Below are 20,117 nucleotides of genomic sequence, written 5' to 3'. Positions count from 1 at the left end.
CTCTTTGCTATTTTTGGCACATATTTTAATTTGTTTGCATTTACCATGTCCCTGATAGTCTCAGTTGAAATTAGGCTAACCAATTGAAAAACAGGAAAAGTAAGTAAGTGTCATAAAATCTTGCAGTGATTAATTGTCTCATCTACAGATTTTGCAAAGTAGTATCAAGTTGGGCAGGTCAGAAAAAGCCTTTGAAATATTAGTTTAGGGGCAGCTAGATGGTGCAATGAATAGAGTGCCAGCCCTGAAGTCAGGAGGACCCAAGTTCAAATCCAGTCTCAGACACTTAATACTTCCTAGCTTTGTGATCCTGGGCAAGTCACTTAACTCCAATTGCCTCAGCAAAAAAAAAAAAAAAAAGAAAAAGAAAAAGAAATGTTAGTTTAAGTTGGACAACAGTAATTTCACCTGCTCATATCTAAAGGAACTAGATTTCTTTCTGTTTATAATTGTGAATCAATATAGTACATTCTTGGACTATAAAGAGAAAAAAATAGAAGAGATTAAAAACATTTGGCTTGTCATTTTAACAATAAGAATAATAATTTTTTTTTTTTATTTTTCAACAGTTCTCAGTGGTCTCTGTTCTAATGACTGCCCTCGTAAAATAACAGTAAGTCACAACAACTATCATTTGCAAATATTAGTATAAAATACTGTCTAGGATAGTTCATTTATATAGTAATTTAAGATTTGCATACTGTTTTTCATTTATTATCTCATTTTACCCTCATAATAACCTTGTGAACTATTATGCCCATTTTTCAGGTAAGGAGACCAAAGCTTAAAGAGTGACTTAGTTAAGGGATTTCCCCAAGGCCTCACTGATGACAAACTAATTAAATGGCTTTGTCAAATGGTGGTTAAATTACTATCAACTAAAAATTACTAGTATTTCTGTGGCAATTTAGAATCTACAAAGCACTTTCCTTATTCTATCCCATTTGTTCCTGCCTACACATATGCTCCTGACTCTTTGTTGCAGATTTCAAAAGTGAACCAGAGAGAGCTGACGGACTCGTCCAGGGTCCCACAGCTAGGAAGTACCAGAGGCAGGTTTTGAACTGCAGTTTTCCTGACTAGATCTAGCATCCATCCACTGTTCTCAAGTTTTCCCTGGTACCTCAAAATATTCTGCATAATAAATAAATCATTTTCTTATACTTTATAAATATCAGAATTTGAAGTGAATAATCAGGAATGTTTTAATTACCTTAATTATTTAGTAACATTTCAATTTGAGTGTTCCAGAAATCAAAAGAAAGGGCTGTATACACTCTTTGTGCACAGAGAAGAAAATTTTCAAGTAAACATGTGCTGATTAGCATAATCATACTATCAGTGGGAAAAGTACTAAGAACTTTGTTGCCTCTGTGATATGTAAAGTTTGTTGGTAGTTTTACATTTAATTGGGTTCTCCTTTCATTGAGTCCTAGATAGAGAATCATCAGGTGCCTTTGATCAGCATGCTTCCTATTTGTCTAAAAAAGAAAATTGGGCTCAGAGAAGTGTTGAGCCCAAGTTCATACAAATGCCCAGGTCTTCAGACTCCAACTCTAACATGTTTTTCACTCTGCCCATATGCTTTGCTCTTTTTTTCTTCTGATTTTAGCTAATTTTCTACTTATTAGCATATTCATCAAAAGACCAAGAAAGGGAAGAAGAGAAGTACAATCTAGCTCATTGTCTTGGCTACACATTCTCACAAATGAGTTCATGATGAAGTCTGTAACTTTCAAACAAATTACACTGAGGGTTTTCCCTTCCTCCATGTCCATTTCCCATTTTCTCTCTGTCTCTTTATCTGTTTGCATATATAAAGTATTTCTCCCTTATGCAAACTAGCCTCCAAATAAACCTGAATACTCTCTTGAAATCATTTTGAAAGTCACATCAGTAAAGTCCAATTTGCAAAACTGCTCCTAGATTGATTACTCTGACAGTTTAGTTCCCTCAGGGTTCTCAGCAGTTGATACATTAACCTCCCATTTATCCATTTATGACTTTCTTTGAGGTTCAGATCCTGTTGAACAGCCTTTCACATTTTTCATTTTCCTTCCCCAAAGATATAATAGATCACAACGAAAGTGACAAACTCAAAGATAGGAAGTACACAACACACTTCCCCAGTGTTCTGTCCATCAAATATGTACCTACTTTTGAAAATTGTCTACATTCTGAAAGTTTGCCTTCTTCATATTGATTTTGATTTCAGAGTAATTTTATCATGCTACAAAGTATCATCACAGTAAGATTTTGAATTAATCCCCCTTCCTTCCCTACAAAAGCTGGTAAATTACAATTTTTTTCACTGCTAAAGTTAGTTAATAAGGTAACTCTTCTTTTTTATTTTTGTTTTTTAAAAATATATTTAACATTTTATTTTCCCCAATTATAAATAGGAACAATTTTAAACATTCTTTTTTTTAATTTTGAATTTCTGATTCTTATCCTCCCCATGATTTGATATAGTTTGTACATGTGTCGTCATGCAAAACATCTTTCTATATTAGTCATGTTGTGACAGAAAACAGTAAAAAAAAAAAAAACCCTCAAGAAAAATTAAGTTTTTAAAAGTATGTTTTGATCTGCATTTAAACTTCATCAGTTCTTTTCCTGGAGATGGTTAGCATTTTTTATCATAAGTCCTTCAGAATTGTTTTGGGTCATTGTATTGTTGAGAATAGTTAAAGTTGTTCACAGTTAATCATCATACCATGTTATTGTTACTAGATACATTATTCTCCTGATCCTGCTCGTTTCACTTCGCATCAGTTCATTAAAGTCTTTCCAGATTTTTCTGGAAGTATTCTGCACATCATTTCTTATATTACAATAATATTCCATTACAATCATGTACCACAGCTTGTTCAATCATTCAGCCATGGGCATCCCCTCAGTTTTGAATTTTTTGCCATCACAAAGAGAACTGCTATAAATAGTTGTGTACATATAGGTCCTTTTTCTTTTTTATCTATAATCTCTGGGATACAGACCTAATAGTGGAGTGCTGAGGCATAGGATATGCATAGTTTTATAGCCTGTTGGGCATAATTCCAAATTGCTCTTAAGAATGGCTGAAATCAGTTCACAGTTCTCCTAACTGTTCATTAGTAGCTCAATTTTCCCATATCTCTTCCCACATTTGTTATTTTCTTTTTCTGTCATGTTAGCCAATCTAATAGGTGTGGGATGAGATCTCAGAATTGTTTTAATTTGCATTTCTCTAATAGTGATTTAAAACATTTTTATATAATTATAAATTTGATTACTTCATCTGAAAATTGACTGTTCATATCCTTTGATCAACAAATTAGGGAATAGCTTTTATTTTTAGAAATTTGATTCCATTCTTTATATATTTGAGAAATGAGACCTTTATCAGAGAAACTTGCTGTAAAAAAATTTTTCACAGTTATAATTACTATGTCTTCCCCTCTATACTATTTTTCTCCTTTTGTCCTACTCTCTCTTTTTTTACCCTCTCCGTCTTCAAAAATGATTTGCTTTTGACTAGCACTTCCCCCACTTAGTCCTCCCTTCTATCATTCTTCTCTTCTTACCTCTTCTTCCTACTCCCACTTTCTTACAGGGTAGTTTTCTATATCCAACTGAAGTTTATGAATTCCCTCTTTTAGCTGATTCCTATGAGAATAATCCTTCCTTCCCCCCATATCTCCTTCACTATAAAAGCTCTTTTGTGCCTCTTTAATGTGTGTATCTCATTCTACCTCCATCTTTCTTTCCTTTTTTCCACCCCTTAATTTCATTTTTTTGATATTATTCTATTATATTCAACTCATACCCATGCCCTCTATTTATACTTTTAATTGCCCTAATAATGAGAAAGTTCTTAGGAATTACAAACATCATCTTTCCATATAGGAATGTAAAGTTTAACTTTATTGAATCTATTATGATCTCTTTCCTCTTTACCTTTACATGTTTCTTGAATCTTCTATTTGAAAGTTACATTTTCTATTCAGCTCTAGTCTTTTCATCAGGAGTACGTGAAAGCCAATATTATTGAAGGTCTGTATTTTCCTCGGTAGGAATTATACTTACTTTTGCTGAGTACGTTATTTTTCTTCTTAACCTAGGTCCTTTTCCCTCCAGAATATCATATTCCAAGCTTCAAGCTGCTAAATATTGTATTATTTTGACTATAAGTCCATGATATTTGACTTGTTTCTTTTTGGCTACTTGCTACAGTATTTGCTTTTTGAGCTGGGAGCTCTGGAATTTGGCTATAATATTCCTGGGACTTTTCAGTTTTGGAATCCCATTCAGAAGGTGATTGGTGGGTTCTTTCAATTTCTGTTCTACCCTCTGATTCTAGAACATCAGGATAATTTTCTTTGATAATTTCTTAAAAGATAATGAGTAGGTTTGTATTGATCATGGCTTTCAGGTAATCTAAAAATTCTTAATTTATTTCTCCTGAATCAGTTTTTCATTTCAGTTGTTTTCCAGTGAAATATTTTACATTTTCTTCTTTTTTTTCATTCTTTTGATTTTGCTTTATTTCTTGATGTCTCATAAAGTCTTTAGCTCCCATTTGTCCAATTCTAATTTTTAAGGAATTATTGTCTTCTTTGAACTTTTGTATCTTCTTTTTCATTTCCAATTCTACTTTTTAAGGAGTTCTTTTCTTCAGTGAATTTTTGTGCCTCTTTTTCCATTTGGCCTATTCTGCTTTTTAATGTGTTATTTTCTTCAGTATTTTTTGTGCCTCTTTTGCCAAACTGCTGGCTCTTTTTTTCATGATTTTCTCATTTCACTTGTCAGTTTATCTTCTACATGTCTTACTTGATTTTTAAAAATCTTTTGTGAGTTCTTCCATGGCCTAAAGGCAAGTCACATTTTATTTTGAGGCTTTGTATGTAGGAGTTTTGATTCTGAGTTTCTTCTGAATTTGTGTTTTGATTTTTCTTGTCAGTATAATTAACTTTTTATGGTTAGGATCTTTTTTTACTCTTTGCTTATTTTTCCAGTCTATTTATTTACTTTTTAACTCTTTGCTAAATTGGGGCTTTGCTTCCAGAGGGGAAAGGACTTTTTTTGTTTTTGTTTTTGCAGCTAGTTTTAAAGTTAATTTGGTGGAAGAAAGAGGGAAGAAGTTTTCAGTTCTTTCAAAATGATATATCTAAGAAAAGGTTTTTTTACTACTCTTCTGGTCTATATTCTGCTCTGTAACCAACCACAATCACTCTTTCTACACTGGAACTGTGACCAGGGTCCCTGCTCCACTGTAGTTGCAAGATGTAGTATGCTAGTATTCCTTCTCTCTCTGGAGTTGTAACTCACATCAACATGTGGTCCATATAACAGAATCCTGCACCCAGTGTCAATAAAAGGACTCCTGTAATCTTCTTAGGAGAAATTATCTGGCATTATTTAAAGTTGTTTGGAGAGGAATGTGAGAGAGCCCAGGCAAGTTCCTGCCTTTTCTCTATCATCTTGGCTCCACCCTGAAGATAATTCTTCTGCTGACTCTCTGTCATACATCAGTCTAGCTATACCTTGGGGAACTGATTCCTTTTTAAAGCCTGTTACATTACAATTACATTTAATTGCATTACAATTTTACATTGCTCCATAATGGACTGAAATTGGTAAATTAAGTACCATTCTTCCCCAAACAAATGTCAGTATGCTTCCCATCCTCTTTAGCATTATGGTTAACTGAGCACAAAGGGAGTGATTGATATACTTACAAAGTAAGTCCTCAAATATTCTTTTGTAATCTTTGATGGGGAAAATTGATCTATCCTTTATGTTTTCACAGTCAGTGGTTTTCAGATTTGGTGGTCCAAATCAATTGTTTCAACCTATTGCTAAACCTGGCCTGTGTGTGTAGCAGAGCAAAATAGCTTTTAAGTCGTTGATGTTTTCGGTCAGAGAGACCTCTAGGGTTGAACCAGCAAGTTCTGTTTAACAGCTCACTGATAAATTATCTCAAATTGTTTTTCTTCTCTTTGTTTTGTCCATAATCTAATTGATTTTTGGCTTAGTTACCTTTATTTCACTATTCCCTCTATCACAGACACAACTTATGTGTTTGGTAGTTGAATTTAACATAATATTTCCAAAAATAAGATTTACTCAAAGACCTTCTTTTGTTTATGATGATCATATTTCATTGTGCTGAATTACAGTAAAGGGAAAAGCAGTGACGTGGACACCCTGTTCTATCTGCCCTTTCCATCTCTTTGGTTTCCTTGGTCTAAGGAAAAAGCAGATTGGAGTTTTTAGGGGAAAAAATGCATTAAAGAAAATAAGAGATTTCTTGTATTATCTCCCAGAAATAAGGAGCATGACAAGTAAATATGTGGGTGAACTAAATTGGAAAATACAACCAACACCTGAAAGCCAAAAAAAAAAAAGAAAGAAAGAAAGAAAGAAAAAAGAAAAGAAAAAAAAAAACACGCACTATGACTTCTAAAGGCAAAACTCACATGAGAAAAATAGGTACTTTCTTCCTGGAAAATAAAAAGTTCATCTTAGCCCTCATACATTTTTCACATCATAAATTCCCATATTTTCTTTTCATAAATTCTTTCAAGATCAATTACTATGATTCTCTGCAGTACTAGTGTGTTGCTTTAAGAAAATACTATTATGATAAACACAGAAAAGCATAGAAAGGTTTACATGATCTGAGGTAGAATGAAACTATCAGAGCCAAATTAGCAACATATACTGTGATTATTAGAAGGTAAATGGAAAGAACAACTACAAAACAATCAAAAGCAAATATTGCAAAATTGCAAAGACCTAGCATGGCCCCAAAGAAGAGAACAGAGAAGATACCCTCCTCCCCATTCCTTTGCACAGGTGAGAGGGCCACATGTAGGAAACATTGCATGTTCAAATTGATTAATTTTGCTTCCCCCCCCCCTTTTTTTTCCCTTTTCTTTATAAAATATTATTTTTTACATGGGATGGAGGAGAAATACTGGGAAATTTTCTGGTGGTATAAAAACAAAAGATTAAAAAAATATTTAGGACCATAAATAATGTCATTGATCAGTCAAATAACAAACTCCCTAAGACTCTAAGAATAACTCAGTTGTTCAGAATTAAATAGGCAACACATCTAAAAGTCCAAGGCAGATGAATTGTTTTCCAGGTTAATGTTTTCTGCAACACCAGGACTTCTCAAGTAAGTCATGAAAGGAACTGGAAACATCTTCCTTATATGCCCTTTAGAAGTTTTTAAGAAAAATCTTAAATTTGAGTAAATCCTCTATTCCCCCTGCAGGCAGCCTAAATTTTATAGTTATTTTGGTGTTGACCTAAGAATGAAACTCTTGGTTTCACACAATCATAATATCCCTAACAGCCTGTACCTTCCCCAAGAAGATATAATGTGTCATAGCTTTTCTTGGCATAGTCTTTTAAGGATATTAAGCCCCAGAGAGACTATATCCCAAAAAAGCTCAATGGTCTTATCCTAGTGCTTAACTCTTCCACTTATTCTAGGAAATACGTTAACCTTTTCAGGCCACTATTTCTGAAATTAGCAGTTAGGTAGCACAATGAAGAGGGGGTGTTGGATCTGGACTCTGAAAGATCTAAGCTTAAATCCTCAGTCAATCTTAGTGTGTAATCACAGGCAAGTCAAAAACTTTTCTTAGCCTTATCTTCATCATCTGTGAAGTAGGGATAATAATAGCACCTACCTCATAGGATCATTGTGAAGATCAAATGAGATTATTCATAAAGCTCTGTACAAAACTTAAAGTGTTAGAAAATTATATGTGTATGTTGTTGTTGTTAGCAGTTCCTATATATTAAAAAGTAGGTGCCAGGGGTTTAAAAATGAAAGTATTATGTATCATAAATCTCTGACCGTTCTGATGAGAGGCCCTTCCTGATCCTTACTCCAACTTGTAGAAATCCTCTGCAGCAAGAAGCAGAGCTGCCCCTTCCTTATCAGAATGCTATCAGACTGGGCAAAGGGAGCATGGCCCCATTTAGACATCTACACTGACACTTGATGCTGTTGACCACCTTCTAGATACACTCTTCTCACTCTCCAATTTTTCTTTCTGTGAATATATCTGACTATTCCTCCTCAGTCTCTTTTGCTCAGTCTTCACCCATATCATACCTACTGACTCTTAGTATCCCTCAGGGCTCTATCCTGGCCCTTCCCTCTTACTCATAGGTAATCATATAGGATGAAAGCTCGCTCATCCTATCTTTACAGATGATTCTGTCCTGCATTGGAGGCAGCTAGGTGGCAGCTAGCACAATGCACAGAGGTCCGTGCCTGGAGTCAGGAAGACCTGAATTTAATTCTAGCCTCCAAGACTTATGAAACATGGGATCCTTGGCAAATCTTGTTGCTTGCCTGTGTTTCATAGTTTCCTTATTTGTAAAATGAGGTAAATAATAGCACACCCCTCTCTGGGTTGTTGTGAAAATCCAAGGAATTAACATATTATGCAAAGTTCTTTGCAAACCTTGAGTTGCTATATAAAAGCTAGCTGTTCTTCTAACTATAGTCTCAGATCTATTTATCTAGCCCTACTCATTCTCCTGAACTACATCACATACCACTCTTTTAGGCTTCTCAACCTGGATGTTCCAAAGGAATCTCTAATTCAACATATCTAAAACAGAAGTCATTATCTTCTCCAGGTTTCCCCACTCCCCATTATACTTCCTTGTTACTGTCAAAAATACCCCGCCCCACAGCCTTGATGGTATCTTTCTCAACTTCTCACTCTTACCCTACATATCTAATCTGTGCCAAACCTCATAAATTACCTCTCTACAGCATCTCTGGCAGCAGTTCCCTTTTTCTCTATTCATGACTGCCACTGTAGTACAGGCTTTCATCACTTCTAACCTTGACTATTACAGTAGTTTCTTTCCATGGAAATATGTCACTGATTTTGATGAAGAGCAGAATTATCTTTAAAGAAAATTGTTGTACAGGCTGTGTGTATGAAAATTTTAAACATAGTTTATAAAGTAAAGCAGTCTCATAAATTATCCAATTCTTAGATATGGGTAAATTTCATATTCTGATAATCCAAGGAATAAGAATTCAGTTTCTTTCCTTTTGTAAATGACTCTGCTCTGTGTAGTCCTTCCCAAGTAAGTTGGAGTAGTCATGAGACAGATCAATGGCATAATGCTATTGATTACATTGTAAATAGCTAATGAATGTTTGTTGAAATTCAGTACAGTTGGTGGAACCAGGCCATACAGCTTCACTCCAAAAGTGGTATACCTCTCTTCTGTTATCTCTGGTACATGAAGGGGATTGTTCTTTGTTGTAACCAGCACATTTTGATTTAGCTCAAACCTTTCAGTACTCTAAGTCCTATAACAGGATCACCATATAACAGGATCACCATATAACTCTTACCTCCCACCTCTTATTCTGTTGCTTCAATTTTTATCTAATATGCCCTTGCAGACTAAATACATGATTATTCCTTCAAATAATTAATTCTCCAGTCATTCTATGTGTGCAGTATCATTTTGATTCAAATGACTACATATCAGACCACTGACCTTCATTTTCTCTAAGCTATGGGAATGTTACTGTATGGGCTTTAAATTCATTGGAACACAGATGCTTATAAAATCATAAGCTTATCTTAAAAAAAAAAGTTTACATTTCATGGAAGCAACACATTCTCCATATGATATAAAATATAAGGATTCATTTTTAGATTTATGGTAGCTTTAATCTAGGTTATACCACTTTTCCTTATTGTCCTTTATTCTACAAATCACAATCAAAAATACAGCTGCCAAAAATAGAATATCAATTTATTTTGAGTGATACAAAGGTTCTCTTTTGTGTCCTTTGAATTGATGGGATCCATTTGATTTTCAATATTGGGGCAGCATGGACCTCAGTGCAGAGAAGATGAGAAGGTCATAGAACACAAGAATTGACATTTAAACAGTGCTTTTATGGTACACAAAGGTCTTTGTTGTCTCATTTGTCCAGAATAGTGGAAGAATGGCATCCTCCAGGCCCTTGGAATCAGTAATCCCCTCCAGTAGGGAATGAATGATGAGGGAAGATTAAGGGGCTACAGAACCTACCAAAGAAAGAACAGAACATAATGTCCTACAATATAAACCCAGTGTAGCTGAGAGAAGAGCCACACTAATAAAGAGACAAAGGGAGTAAGAGTTCCTACATTGGCACATTAGTGGGTATGAGAAGTGGCACTTGATTATGGTGAACAGTAGATAAAGATGAGTTACCTATGGCACAGTGGCTAGCTCAGTCAGGAATACATATTACACCAAGAAAAAGTCAGGAGGCTCTGACCTTGAAGAACACTGTCAATCAATCAGCAAGTTTTTATTAAGTACCTACCGTGTACCAAGTATTACGTCACTATCTACAAATCAAAACAGAGTCTTTGGGCTTTTTGTCCATTGTCCACAGGCTCCCACATGCAGCATGAGGGCTCAAGAACATTAATAGGGCAGTGCTTAGGCAAAAAGCACAGTTTTAGAGTGGATAAAGCACAAATTGCCAAAAATAGGTGGGGGTGGGGGAAGAATAAGTATTCAGATCATGTATGTCAGAAACCAAATTCAGTTCAACAGACTTGTTACAGCTGGAAAGAACCTTAGAAATCTTCTGTACAACAATACTTCTGTATAGCTCTTGTACAGAAGTCACACAGATGATATGTAGAAGAGCAGAACTCGAAGCTAAATCACTTATTTACTACTTCACTGTCCTTCCTACTATAAAAACATTCCCTCAATGTTCTGCATTTACTTTTGTTTTGTTTTTTTTAATAATGTCATCTTTTTCCAGTTACATATAAAGATAATTTTTAACATTTGAGTTCCAAATTTTCTGTCTCCCTCTCTTACCACTCCCCCTCCCTGAGACAGTAAACAACTTTAAAAAGTTATACATATTCAATTTACTTGTGATTAAAATCAGAACAGAGTCACACAATCCCATACAAATACAAACAAATATCTGAAAAGGACTTTCTCCCAAAAATGTCTGACAAGTACTCCTCCAACTATTCTTTTAAGACCACAAGTAGTAAGAAACTTGCTGCCTTTTAAAAGGCAGCTTGTTCTAGATTGAAAAGTTATGATGTTTAAGACATTTCTTCACATTAAGATTAAAATTATCTCTCTGCAACTTCTAACCATTGCTATTTCTTTGTTCTGCCTGAAACCAAGCAAAACACACCTGATCCTTCTTTCATATGATAACACTCCAAATACTTGAGAACTAATCCTTTGTCCCACTTAAGTCTTTTCACCTCCATGCTAAATTTCCTTAGTTCCCTTTGCTCATTTTGAGGAATAGAATAATCTTGAATCCTTCTGCTTCATCTGTATATTATTTGACTTATCCATTATCCATCCAAGTAACGGTATAACAAACAATATAAATCAACATTGTGTTGTAAAAGATTGCCAAAAGTCCTAGAAGGAGAGTATGTAAACAGCAGTCACACATACACCTCTTCAGCAGCCAAGAGATAGTCCAAAACCAGTCTATTGTCCATTGCTTCACATATCAGGGAATCCAATGATCCCCCCAAGTTTTTGAAGTCCAGCAAAAGTCTTTTTATGTCTTAGGGAATCCAATGATTCCAGCAGATTTTGAAGTCCTGTAACAGTCTTATCATTTCTCAGAAAATCCAATGATTCCTGAGGGCTTTAAAGTCCTACAACAATCTTATGTCTCAGAGAATCCAATGATTTCTGAGGGTTTTGAAGTCCAATGATTTTCTATGTCCATAAGTCAAACGTCATAACTGCCACACTCTTTCAATGGTGAGCACAATCAGCAACAGAACCACCCGATGTTTCTTGGGTCTTCTCCTTCGTTTCAAGGGTCTGCTCCGTCTCTCTGCGATGGACAAGGCGAATACGGCTCGTTGGTACCCATCTGATTCCTTCTCCACCTGTAGAGATACAAGCAAACCCTCTCCCCCAAGCAGTTAGCCTATCTGGTCCCTTCCATTCACCACTTTCTGGGTCTCTCCACATCACCTGGCGATTATCTAAAGATAGTGGAGCCGCTCGCACTGGACATTGCCCTTCCGGTGGGTTATAAAACCTGTCTGCCGGAGCCAGTGCATCTTTGTCAAAAATCAAGAAGTTAATAGCATAAAGTGCTAGATTTAGAAGCTCTCAGGGAAGGGGAGGAGATGGCTCAGTGGAAAGAGCACCAGCCTTGAAGTCAAGAGGAACTGAGTTCAAATCCAGCCTCAGACACTTAACAAAACAGAAAAGTTGTCGAAAGCAGCAAAAGCAAAAAGAAGAAGAGAAACAAATCAGCTAGCAGAGAGAGACGCGAGCTGAGCCAACCGTGGCAATGGCAATCCCAAAAGTCTCTCCTCTCTTTCCTTTTCCACTCCTCTGCCTCCACCCACCAAAATCGTCATTTCCTATACAACACATCAGGACTTGCACAAAGAGTGGGTGGGGGCCATTCTCTCTCCAAGCTTATCTATTAATAGAGTATGGTCCAATTACTATTTAGCCTCATGTGCTTGGGACCTCAGTGCATCAACTCAAGCCTCAGCCCATTACATCGTGGCATCCTCCAGGCCCTTGGAATCAGTAATCCCCTCCAGTAGGGAATGAATGATGAGGGAAGATTAAGGGGCTACAGAACCTACCAAAGAAAGAACAGAACATAATGTCCTACAATATAAACCCAGTGTAGCTGAGAGAAGAGCCACACTAATAAAGAGACAAAGGGAGTAAGAGTTCCTACATTGGCACATTAGTGGGTATGAGAAGTGGCACTTGATTATGGTGAACAGTAGATAAAGATGAGTTACCTATGGCACAGTGGCTAGCTCAGTCAGGAATACATATTACACCAAGAAAAAGTCAGGAGGCTCTGACCTTGAAGAACACTGTCAATCAATCAGCAAGTTTTTATTAAGTACCTACCGTGTACCAAGTATTACGTCACTATCTACAAATCAAAACAGAGTCTTTGGGCTTTTTGTCCATTGTCCACAGGCTCCCACATGCAGCATGAGGGCTCAAGAACATTAATAGGGCAGTGCTTAGGCAAAAAGCACAGTTTTAGAGTGGATAAAGCACAAATTGCCAAAAATAGGTGGGGGTGGGGGAAGAATAACTAAGTATTCAGATCATGTATGTCAGAAACCAAATTCAGTTCAACAGACTTGTTACAGCTGGAAAGAACCTTAGAAATCTTCTGTACAACAATACTTCTGTATAGCTCTTGTACAGAAGTCACACAGATGATATGTAGAAGAGCAGAACTCGAAGCTAAATCACTTATTTACTACTTCACTGTCCTTCCTACTATAAAAACATTCCCTCAATGTTCTGCATTTACTTTTGTTTTGTTTTTTTTAATAATGTCATCTTTTTCCAGTTACATATAAAGATAATTTTTAACATTTGAGTTCCAAATTTTCTGTCTCCCTCTCTTACCAATCCCCCTCCCTGAGACAGTAAACAACTTTAAAAAGTTATACATATTCAATTTACTTGTGATTAAAATCAGAACAGAGTCACACAATCCCATACAAATACAAACAAATATCTGAAAAGGACTTTCTCCCAAAAATGTCTGACAAGTACTCCTCCAACTATTCTTTTAAGACCACAAGTAGTAAGAAACTTGCTGCCTTTTAAAAGGCAGCTTGTTCTAGATTGAAAAGTTATGATGTTTAAGACATTTCTTCACATTAAGATTAAAATTATCTCTCTGCAACTTCTAACCATTGCTATTTCTTTGTTCTGCCTGAAACCAAGCAAAACACACCTGATCCTTCTTTCATATGATAACACTCCAAATACTTGAGAACTAATCCTTTGTCCCACTTAAGTCTTTTCACCTCCATGCTAAATTTCCTTAGTTCCCTTTGCTCATTTTGAGGAATAGAATAATCTTGAATCCTTCTGCTTCATCTGTATATTATTTGACTTATCCATTATCCATCCTAAACTGTAATGCTTACAGCTGAATACAAGATTCAAAGTATTGTGTGATTAGGATTGGCCACAACAGAATTGTTATCTTCCTAGTTCCAACGTCTCTCTCTGGATACAGTTCACCATCATGTTAGTGTTCTTGGCTGTCAATCATACACTTTGAACTTAGACTTCACCAAAATTTCCAGACCCCTTTTCAAAAGAAATCATATTGAGCCACAGTTCTGTTATGTCATACTTGTGAACTTAATTTTTTTTTTTGCTTAAGTATAAGACTATACTATTATTATGCCTTTCAAACGTTAAGATTCAGCCTAATTATCTAACCTCTCCAAACCTTTTAACATCCTAATTCCACCAGCCATTGTTTTAGCTAGTCCAGCTTTGTATGATCTGCAAATTTTATAAGTATGCCATTTTTCCATTATCTAAGTCATTAATAAAAATGTTCAAGACAACAAGGACCAAACACACTTCACTGGGTGCTCAACTGGAATCCTCTTTCCAAATTAACACTGCACTTTTAATGATTACCTTTTAGGTGACCAACCAGTTCCATCCAGTTCCTGTCTCTCAATCTTTTTTATCTGTATTGCATTAAAGAGTTTTATAAACTCCTTTGCTAAATTCTAGGTAACATTCCTCTGATAGACAATCTAATAACTGTCCAAAAAGGAAATGAAACTTTTCTGGTGTCTCATGTTTTGAACATGTTGGCTGTGAATTATGCTGACTCTGTGATCGCTGTTTTCATTTCTAGATATTCTCAAATGATATCTTAAATAATACAGTCTAAAAATTTCCCAGGGATATAAATCAAGCTCACTAGTCTGTAATTTAAGAACTTCACTATATTCCTTTTCAGCAAATCAGCACATTTGCCTCTCCTGTGGCATCTACCCATTCACTATAATATTTCAAAGAAAATTGATTCTATCTTGGCAATATTATATTTCTTCCATTCCATGGAATGACATTCTTTTTTAGAGCAAATGACTTGAACTCATCAAGTAAAGCAAGAGGCTCTCTAGCCAATGGTGTCAAACTCAAATAGAAACTATCTCTTAGAAAACAACAAATTAATATTATCTATGTCACATGGTATTTTTATTCATTTTATTAAACATTTCCAGTTACATTTTAATCTTATTGAGGATACCCACTTCTACTATATTGCCAGGCTGTCATTCATAATATGAAGTCACATATAATTTTACTGCTAAGTCTTCATTCTACTGAAACTGAATAACTGCTAGAAAGCTGTAGGTGTTAGATTTTTACGAGAATTTGCCACTGATTGTTATCATATTCTTATGCCAAAATATCCCTGTAAAGTATTTTTTGTTTAGCTTCCCAGTGTTTTCTAATTGCCTGTGTGCTTGTCAAGGCAATCTGACTCCTGCGGAAACACTGACAAGGTCTTGCCACTTTGAGGTCATGTGCTGGCTATCTGCCAGACCATCTGGAAGTTTGCCCTTTAAAAAAAAAAAGGTAAAATTGTTTTGTTTCATCATTAGGAAAGAAAAAAATAAGGATCAATTCTAATGTTAGGATTTTTATATGGGCCATACTTTTTCTGTTTCCCTCATCAAGTGACTACTCACTTCAAGTTCACACTCCTCAGATCTGCACAAAGGAGAATCAAATGAAAGGACTGCAGATCTAATGAACAGTTCAGAAAGCTTCCTAATTATCTCAGCTGAGTTTTTGTTATTTTTCTAGTTCCTCCAAGCTGCAGTTAGCTTACTCTTCTTATTTGCATTGCTACCAGAAACATTACGATTTTTACTATATTGTTCACTAATACCTCCTAAAAAGGATACTAAGTATTTCAAAGTAAAATGTTTTCAAAAAACAAGTATTTGTTTAGTTTTCACAATAACAAATATTTTCATAAAACATAAAATCATTAGTGTGCCTTTCTCTATAGAGTACAATATTTTTTTCTAACCTTAATCAGTTGATCACTACACATTTAAATACCTACAAGTCATATACTGTGCTAGTCCTTAAAGAGTAAAACAGCAAAAAATGAAATGATTCCTGCCTTCATTGAGTTTAAATTCAATCAAGGGAAACAAAATATATATGTATAAATATGTGCAGAGTAAATACAAAGTAATTTTTGTGGAGAACCACTGAGTGCTATACATCAGGAAATGTTTCACATAGGAGGTTGTAACTGAGTTTGAATTCTATGAGATAAAGATGAGGAGGAAAAGAACTCCAGGCATGGGGAATAAACTGTTCAAAGGTATGGATGTGGGCACACCAGAGAATTTGTATTTGATCCCAGTGCAGGAATTCTTAATCTAAAGTCTGTATACTTGTTTTTGTTTTAAATACCTTGATAATTGGTTTCCTTTGTAATCCTGTGTATTTTATGCATTAAAAAAATTATCTTAAGAAGGGTCCCATTAGCTTCACTAGAGTGTCAAAGGGGTCCATGATACAAACAAAACGAAGAATTTTAAACTAAAAGGAGTGGATGCCTATTAATTGGGAATGGCTAAACAGGCTGTGGTACACAAAGGTAATGGTTCCATGAAAAATGATGAACAAGCCAATTACAGAAAGTCCCAAAAAACATGAACTAATGCTGAGTGAAACAAGTAGAACCAGAAATACATTGTATAAAATAACAGCAAGAATGTGCGATGATCAACTATGAAAGGCTTGGTTCTTCTCAGCAGTTCAGTAATCTGAAGCAATCCCAATAGACTTTGGACAGAAAATGCCATCTTCATCCAGAAAAAGATCTGAGGAGACTGGACCATGTTCACTTCTTTTTTCCGTTTTTTTATTTCTCCCATGTTTTTTCTCTTTTGCTCTGATTTTTCTCTCCTAACATGATTCATAAAGCAGCAATGTGTTTTAAAAATAAATAAACTTACTATAATAAAAAATTTTTTTTAAAAAGAATACCTATCCTAGAAGCAATAAGGAACTACCAGAATTTATGGAGTAGGGGTGTACATAATCATAACATTATTTATAGAATATCAATTTAGCAGATATGTTCAGCATGAACAGGGATACAATCTACAATACAGGGAGAAGAGAAACTTGAGATAGTAAGACCAATTAGGATGCTATTGCAATAGTCAAGTGATAAAGGCTTCAGGTAGGGTAATAGCGATTTAGATGATGTTGAAAAAATAGAATTTACCTGGCTTAGCCACTTGATTGCATGAGGCAAAGAAATCAAGGATGATTCAAAAGTTAGGAAATAAGATTAAAAAAAGAAAAGTAGGAAAAAGAGTGAGCTTCTGGAAAGAGAAAACAAGTTCTGTTTGGATATGTTATATATCTGAGGTATCTCTACTATATCCATTTGGAAATATCTTCATAGTCAGTGGTTGACATCCAACAGTAGATCAGGAGAGAAAATAGGGTTAGATATATGGATCGGGGAGTCTTTGGCAGAGGGATGATAATTTAACCCTTTGGGAATTAATGAAGTTTTATAGAGAATTAGAATAAAAGATTCGGGATCAGAACAGAGTCTTGATGTACACCCAAGGTCCTGTGTGAGCCTGTGAGTTGTGCTGACATACCCTGTGATGTAGTTCACATCATTTTACAGGACAAGGAGAATCAGAAATAAAATGCATCTTCTAGGTATGCCTGTGCCCACGGTTCGTTGATAGGACATAGATGGTGATTTACTAGAATTGACTGAGGATGACAAATTAGGTAGATGGAGAACCAGGAAAAAATGTTGTCACAAAAACCCAGAGGAAAGAAAGTACACAGGAGGAAGGTTGGTCGGCATTGTCAAGTGCTGCAGAGAAATCAAGAAGTACTCGTGTGAAAAAATGCAGGAACCAGGAGGGAGAGGCAGGAAAGAGAGCAGTTAGCTAAAAAAGGAAACACACAAACAAAAATAATTTCACCAGAACATTCTTATAGCCTGGGACTTCTTAAACTTTTTCCACTCATAGTCTCTTTTCTCCTAAGAAATTTTTATGGAACCCCAGGTATATAGGTATGTAAAATATTATATACAAATCAAATATTTACTGATAATCATAATTTTATGATTTCATATTTAACTATGAGACCCCATATGAAACTGGGCAGAAAAAAGTTGATAAATTTAGGGAACAGTTCACTAACCTAACATGGATGTCTGATAAAAAAAAATTTACAAGGGACTTCAATTATCCATTCAGACATCCACACCATTAGCCATTTATTAAGCAACTGCTTTGTGTAAAGTATTGTACTGGGCATTAAGGAATATAAAAACAAAACCAAAAAATACTTTTTGGGAGTTCTCTTTTTGCCAAAAGAGAGCTAATAAGTTCCTATTTTGCCTAAATGATTTTTTTCTTCAAAAGATGAAAGAAGCAATAAGGAAATTTCTATTATGGCTCCAGTTCTTAATAAGGAGAAACTGATGGGCTGGAAATGATCAAAAACTGAGGAACAAATCACTCTGTCTGAAAATTGTGTGATATACAAAAAGACAAGAGCTAAAAATTGTCTTATACATAATTTTAGATTTGAGAAAGCAGATTTTTGGAGCGGGGTGGGAGTCTTAACATTACATTAGTTTCTCTGTCTCTTTTTTTTAACATCATTGTCATTTCTCAGTAACTTTGTCTCCCAAAAGAACCTTTCCTTGTAACAAAGTAATACTATTAGGCAAAACAAACTGACATATTGGTCATGTCCAAAAAGATATGCCTCATTTGCCTCTGTACCATTTCTTTAGCTAGGATAGGAGAAAGGAAAGAAGGATAATATGTTTCATTATCAGTCTTCTAGAATCAATATTAGTTATTGCTTTGAATAATCTGAATTATAACATATTGTGGTTTTGTTATCTTTTATATTATTTTATTCATATCTTTTAGTTCTTATGGCATTCTATATGAGTTCATGTAAGTGTCTTTGTTTCATTGAATTCTTTATCATTTCTAAGAATACAGTAATTTTGTATTCCATTAATATGCCAGTTTGTTCAACCATTTCAAATTATTTGGCACTCAACTTTGTTTTATTGCTGCTATAAAAATTACTTCTATACACCCTATACCAAAATAGGTTGTAATGGACTCCTGATTTAGATATAAAAGCTAATACAATAAAAGAGAGAACAAAGGATAATCTGCTTCTCAGATCTATGAAAGAGGGAAGAATTCATTGCCAAGAAGAACTAAAAAACATTATGAAATACAAAATGGATAATTTTGAATACATTAAATTAAGAAGGTTTTACACAAACAAAACCAATGCAACCAAGACTAGAAGAGAAGCATGCAACCAAGACTAGAAAAGAAGCAGAAATCTGGGGGGGAAATTTACAGCCAGTTTTTCTGATAAAAGCCTCATTGCTATAAAATATATATAGTGAATTGACTCAAAAGTTATAAAAGTGCAAGTCATTAATGGTCAAAGGATATGAACAGATAATTATTAGATGAAGAAATTAAAGCCATTTCTAGTCATGTGAAAAAATACTTTAAATCATTGTTGATTAGAGAAGTGCAAATTAAGACAACTCTGAGGTACCATTTTACACCTCTCAGATTGGCTAAAATTATAGGAAAACATAATGATAATGGAAGAGATATGGGAAAACTGGAATATTTATGCATTGTGAAGTTATGAACTGATACAGCCATTCTGAAGAGCAACTTGGAACTATGCCCAAAGGGCTATAAAACTGTGTATACCTTCTGATTCAGCAGTATTTCTACTGGATCTATAGAGACCTAGAGATAAAGAGATCATAAAAAAGGGCAAAGGACCCACATGTACAGAAATGTTTGTAGCAGCCTTTTTTGTAAAGGCAAGGAACTGGAAACTGAGTGGATGCCCATCAGTTGGGGAATAGCTGACTAAGATATGGTATATGAATGTTATGGAATATTATTGTTCCATAAGAAATGATGAGCAGGCTGATTTCAGAAAAACTGGAAAGATTTACATGAACTAATGCTGAGTGAAGTGAGAATGACCAAGAGAACATAGTACACAATAACAACAAGATTATGCAATGATCACTGTTATGGGCTTAGCTCTTTTCAACAAGGTGATGATTCAAGGAAATTCCAATAGATTTGGGATGGAAAATGCCATTCATATCCAGAGAGAGAACTATGGAGACTGAATATGGATCAAAGCATAGAATTTTCACCCTTTTTTGTTGCTGTTTGTTT

The 20,117-nt window shown here is 35.0% G+C and overlaps 1 protein-coding gene across 1 annotated transcript in view; it reads left to right on the top strand.

Moving 5' to 3' along the window:
* ITFG1 (integrin alpha FG-GAP repeat containing 1) overlaps nucleotides 1-20,117 on the top strand; it is a 298,986-nt gene that overhangs the window by 228,152 nt on the left and 50,717 nt on the right. Inside the window, exon 13 of the mRNA XM_051979798.1 lies at nucleotides 570-613. Coding sequence (XP_051835758.1) covers nucleotides 570-613 — 44 coding nt within the window. The remainder of the gene's footprint in view (nucleotides 1-569; nucleotides 614-20,117) is intronic.

Source organism: Antechinus flavipes, chromosome 2 (assembly GCF_016432865.1).
Source record: "Antechinus flavipes isolate AdamAnt ecotype Samford, QLD, Australia chromosome 2, AdamAnt_v2, whole genome shotgun sequence".
Lineage (NCBI taxonomy): Eukaryota > Metazoa > Chordata > Mammalia > Dasyuromorphia > Dasyuridae > Antechinus > Antechinus flavipes.
This window is presented reverse-complemented; position numbering and strand designations above follow the sequence as displayed.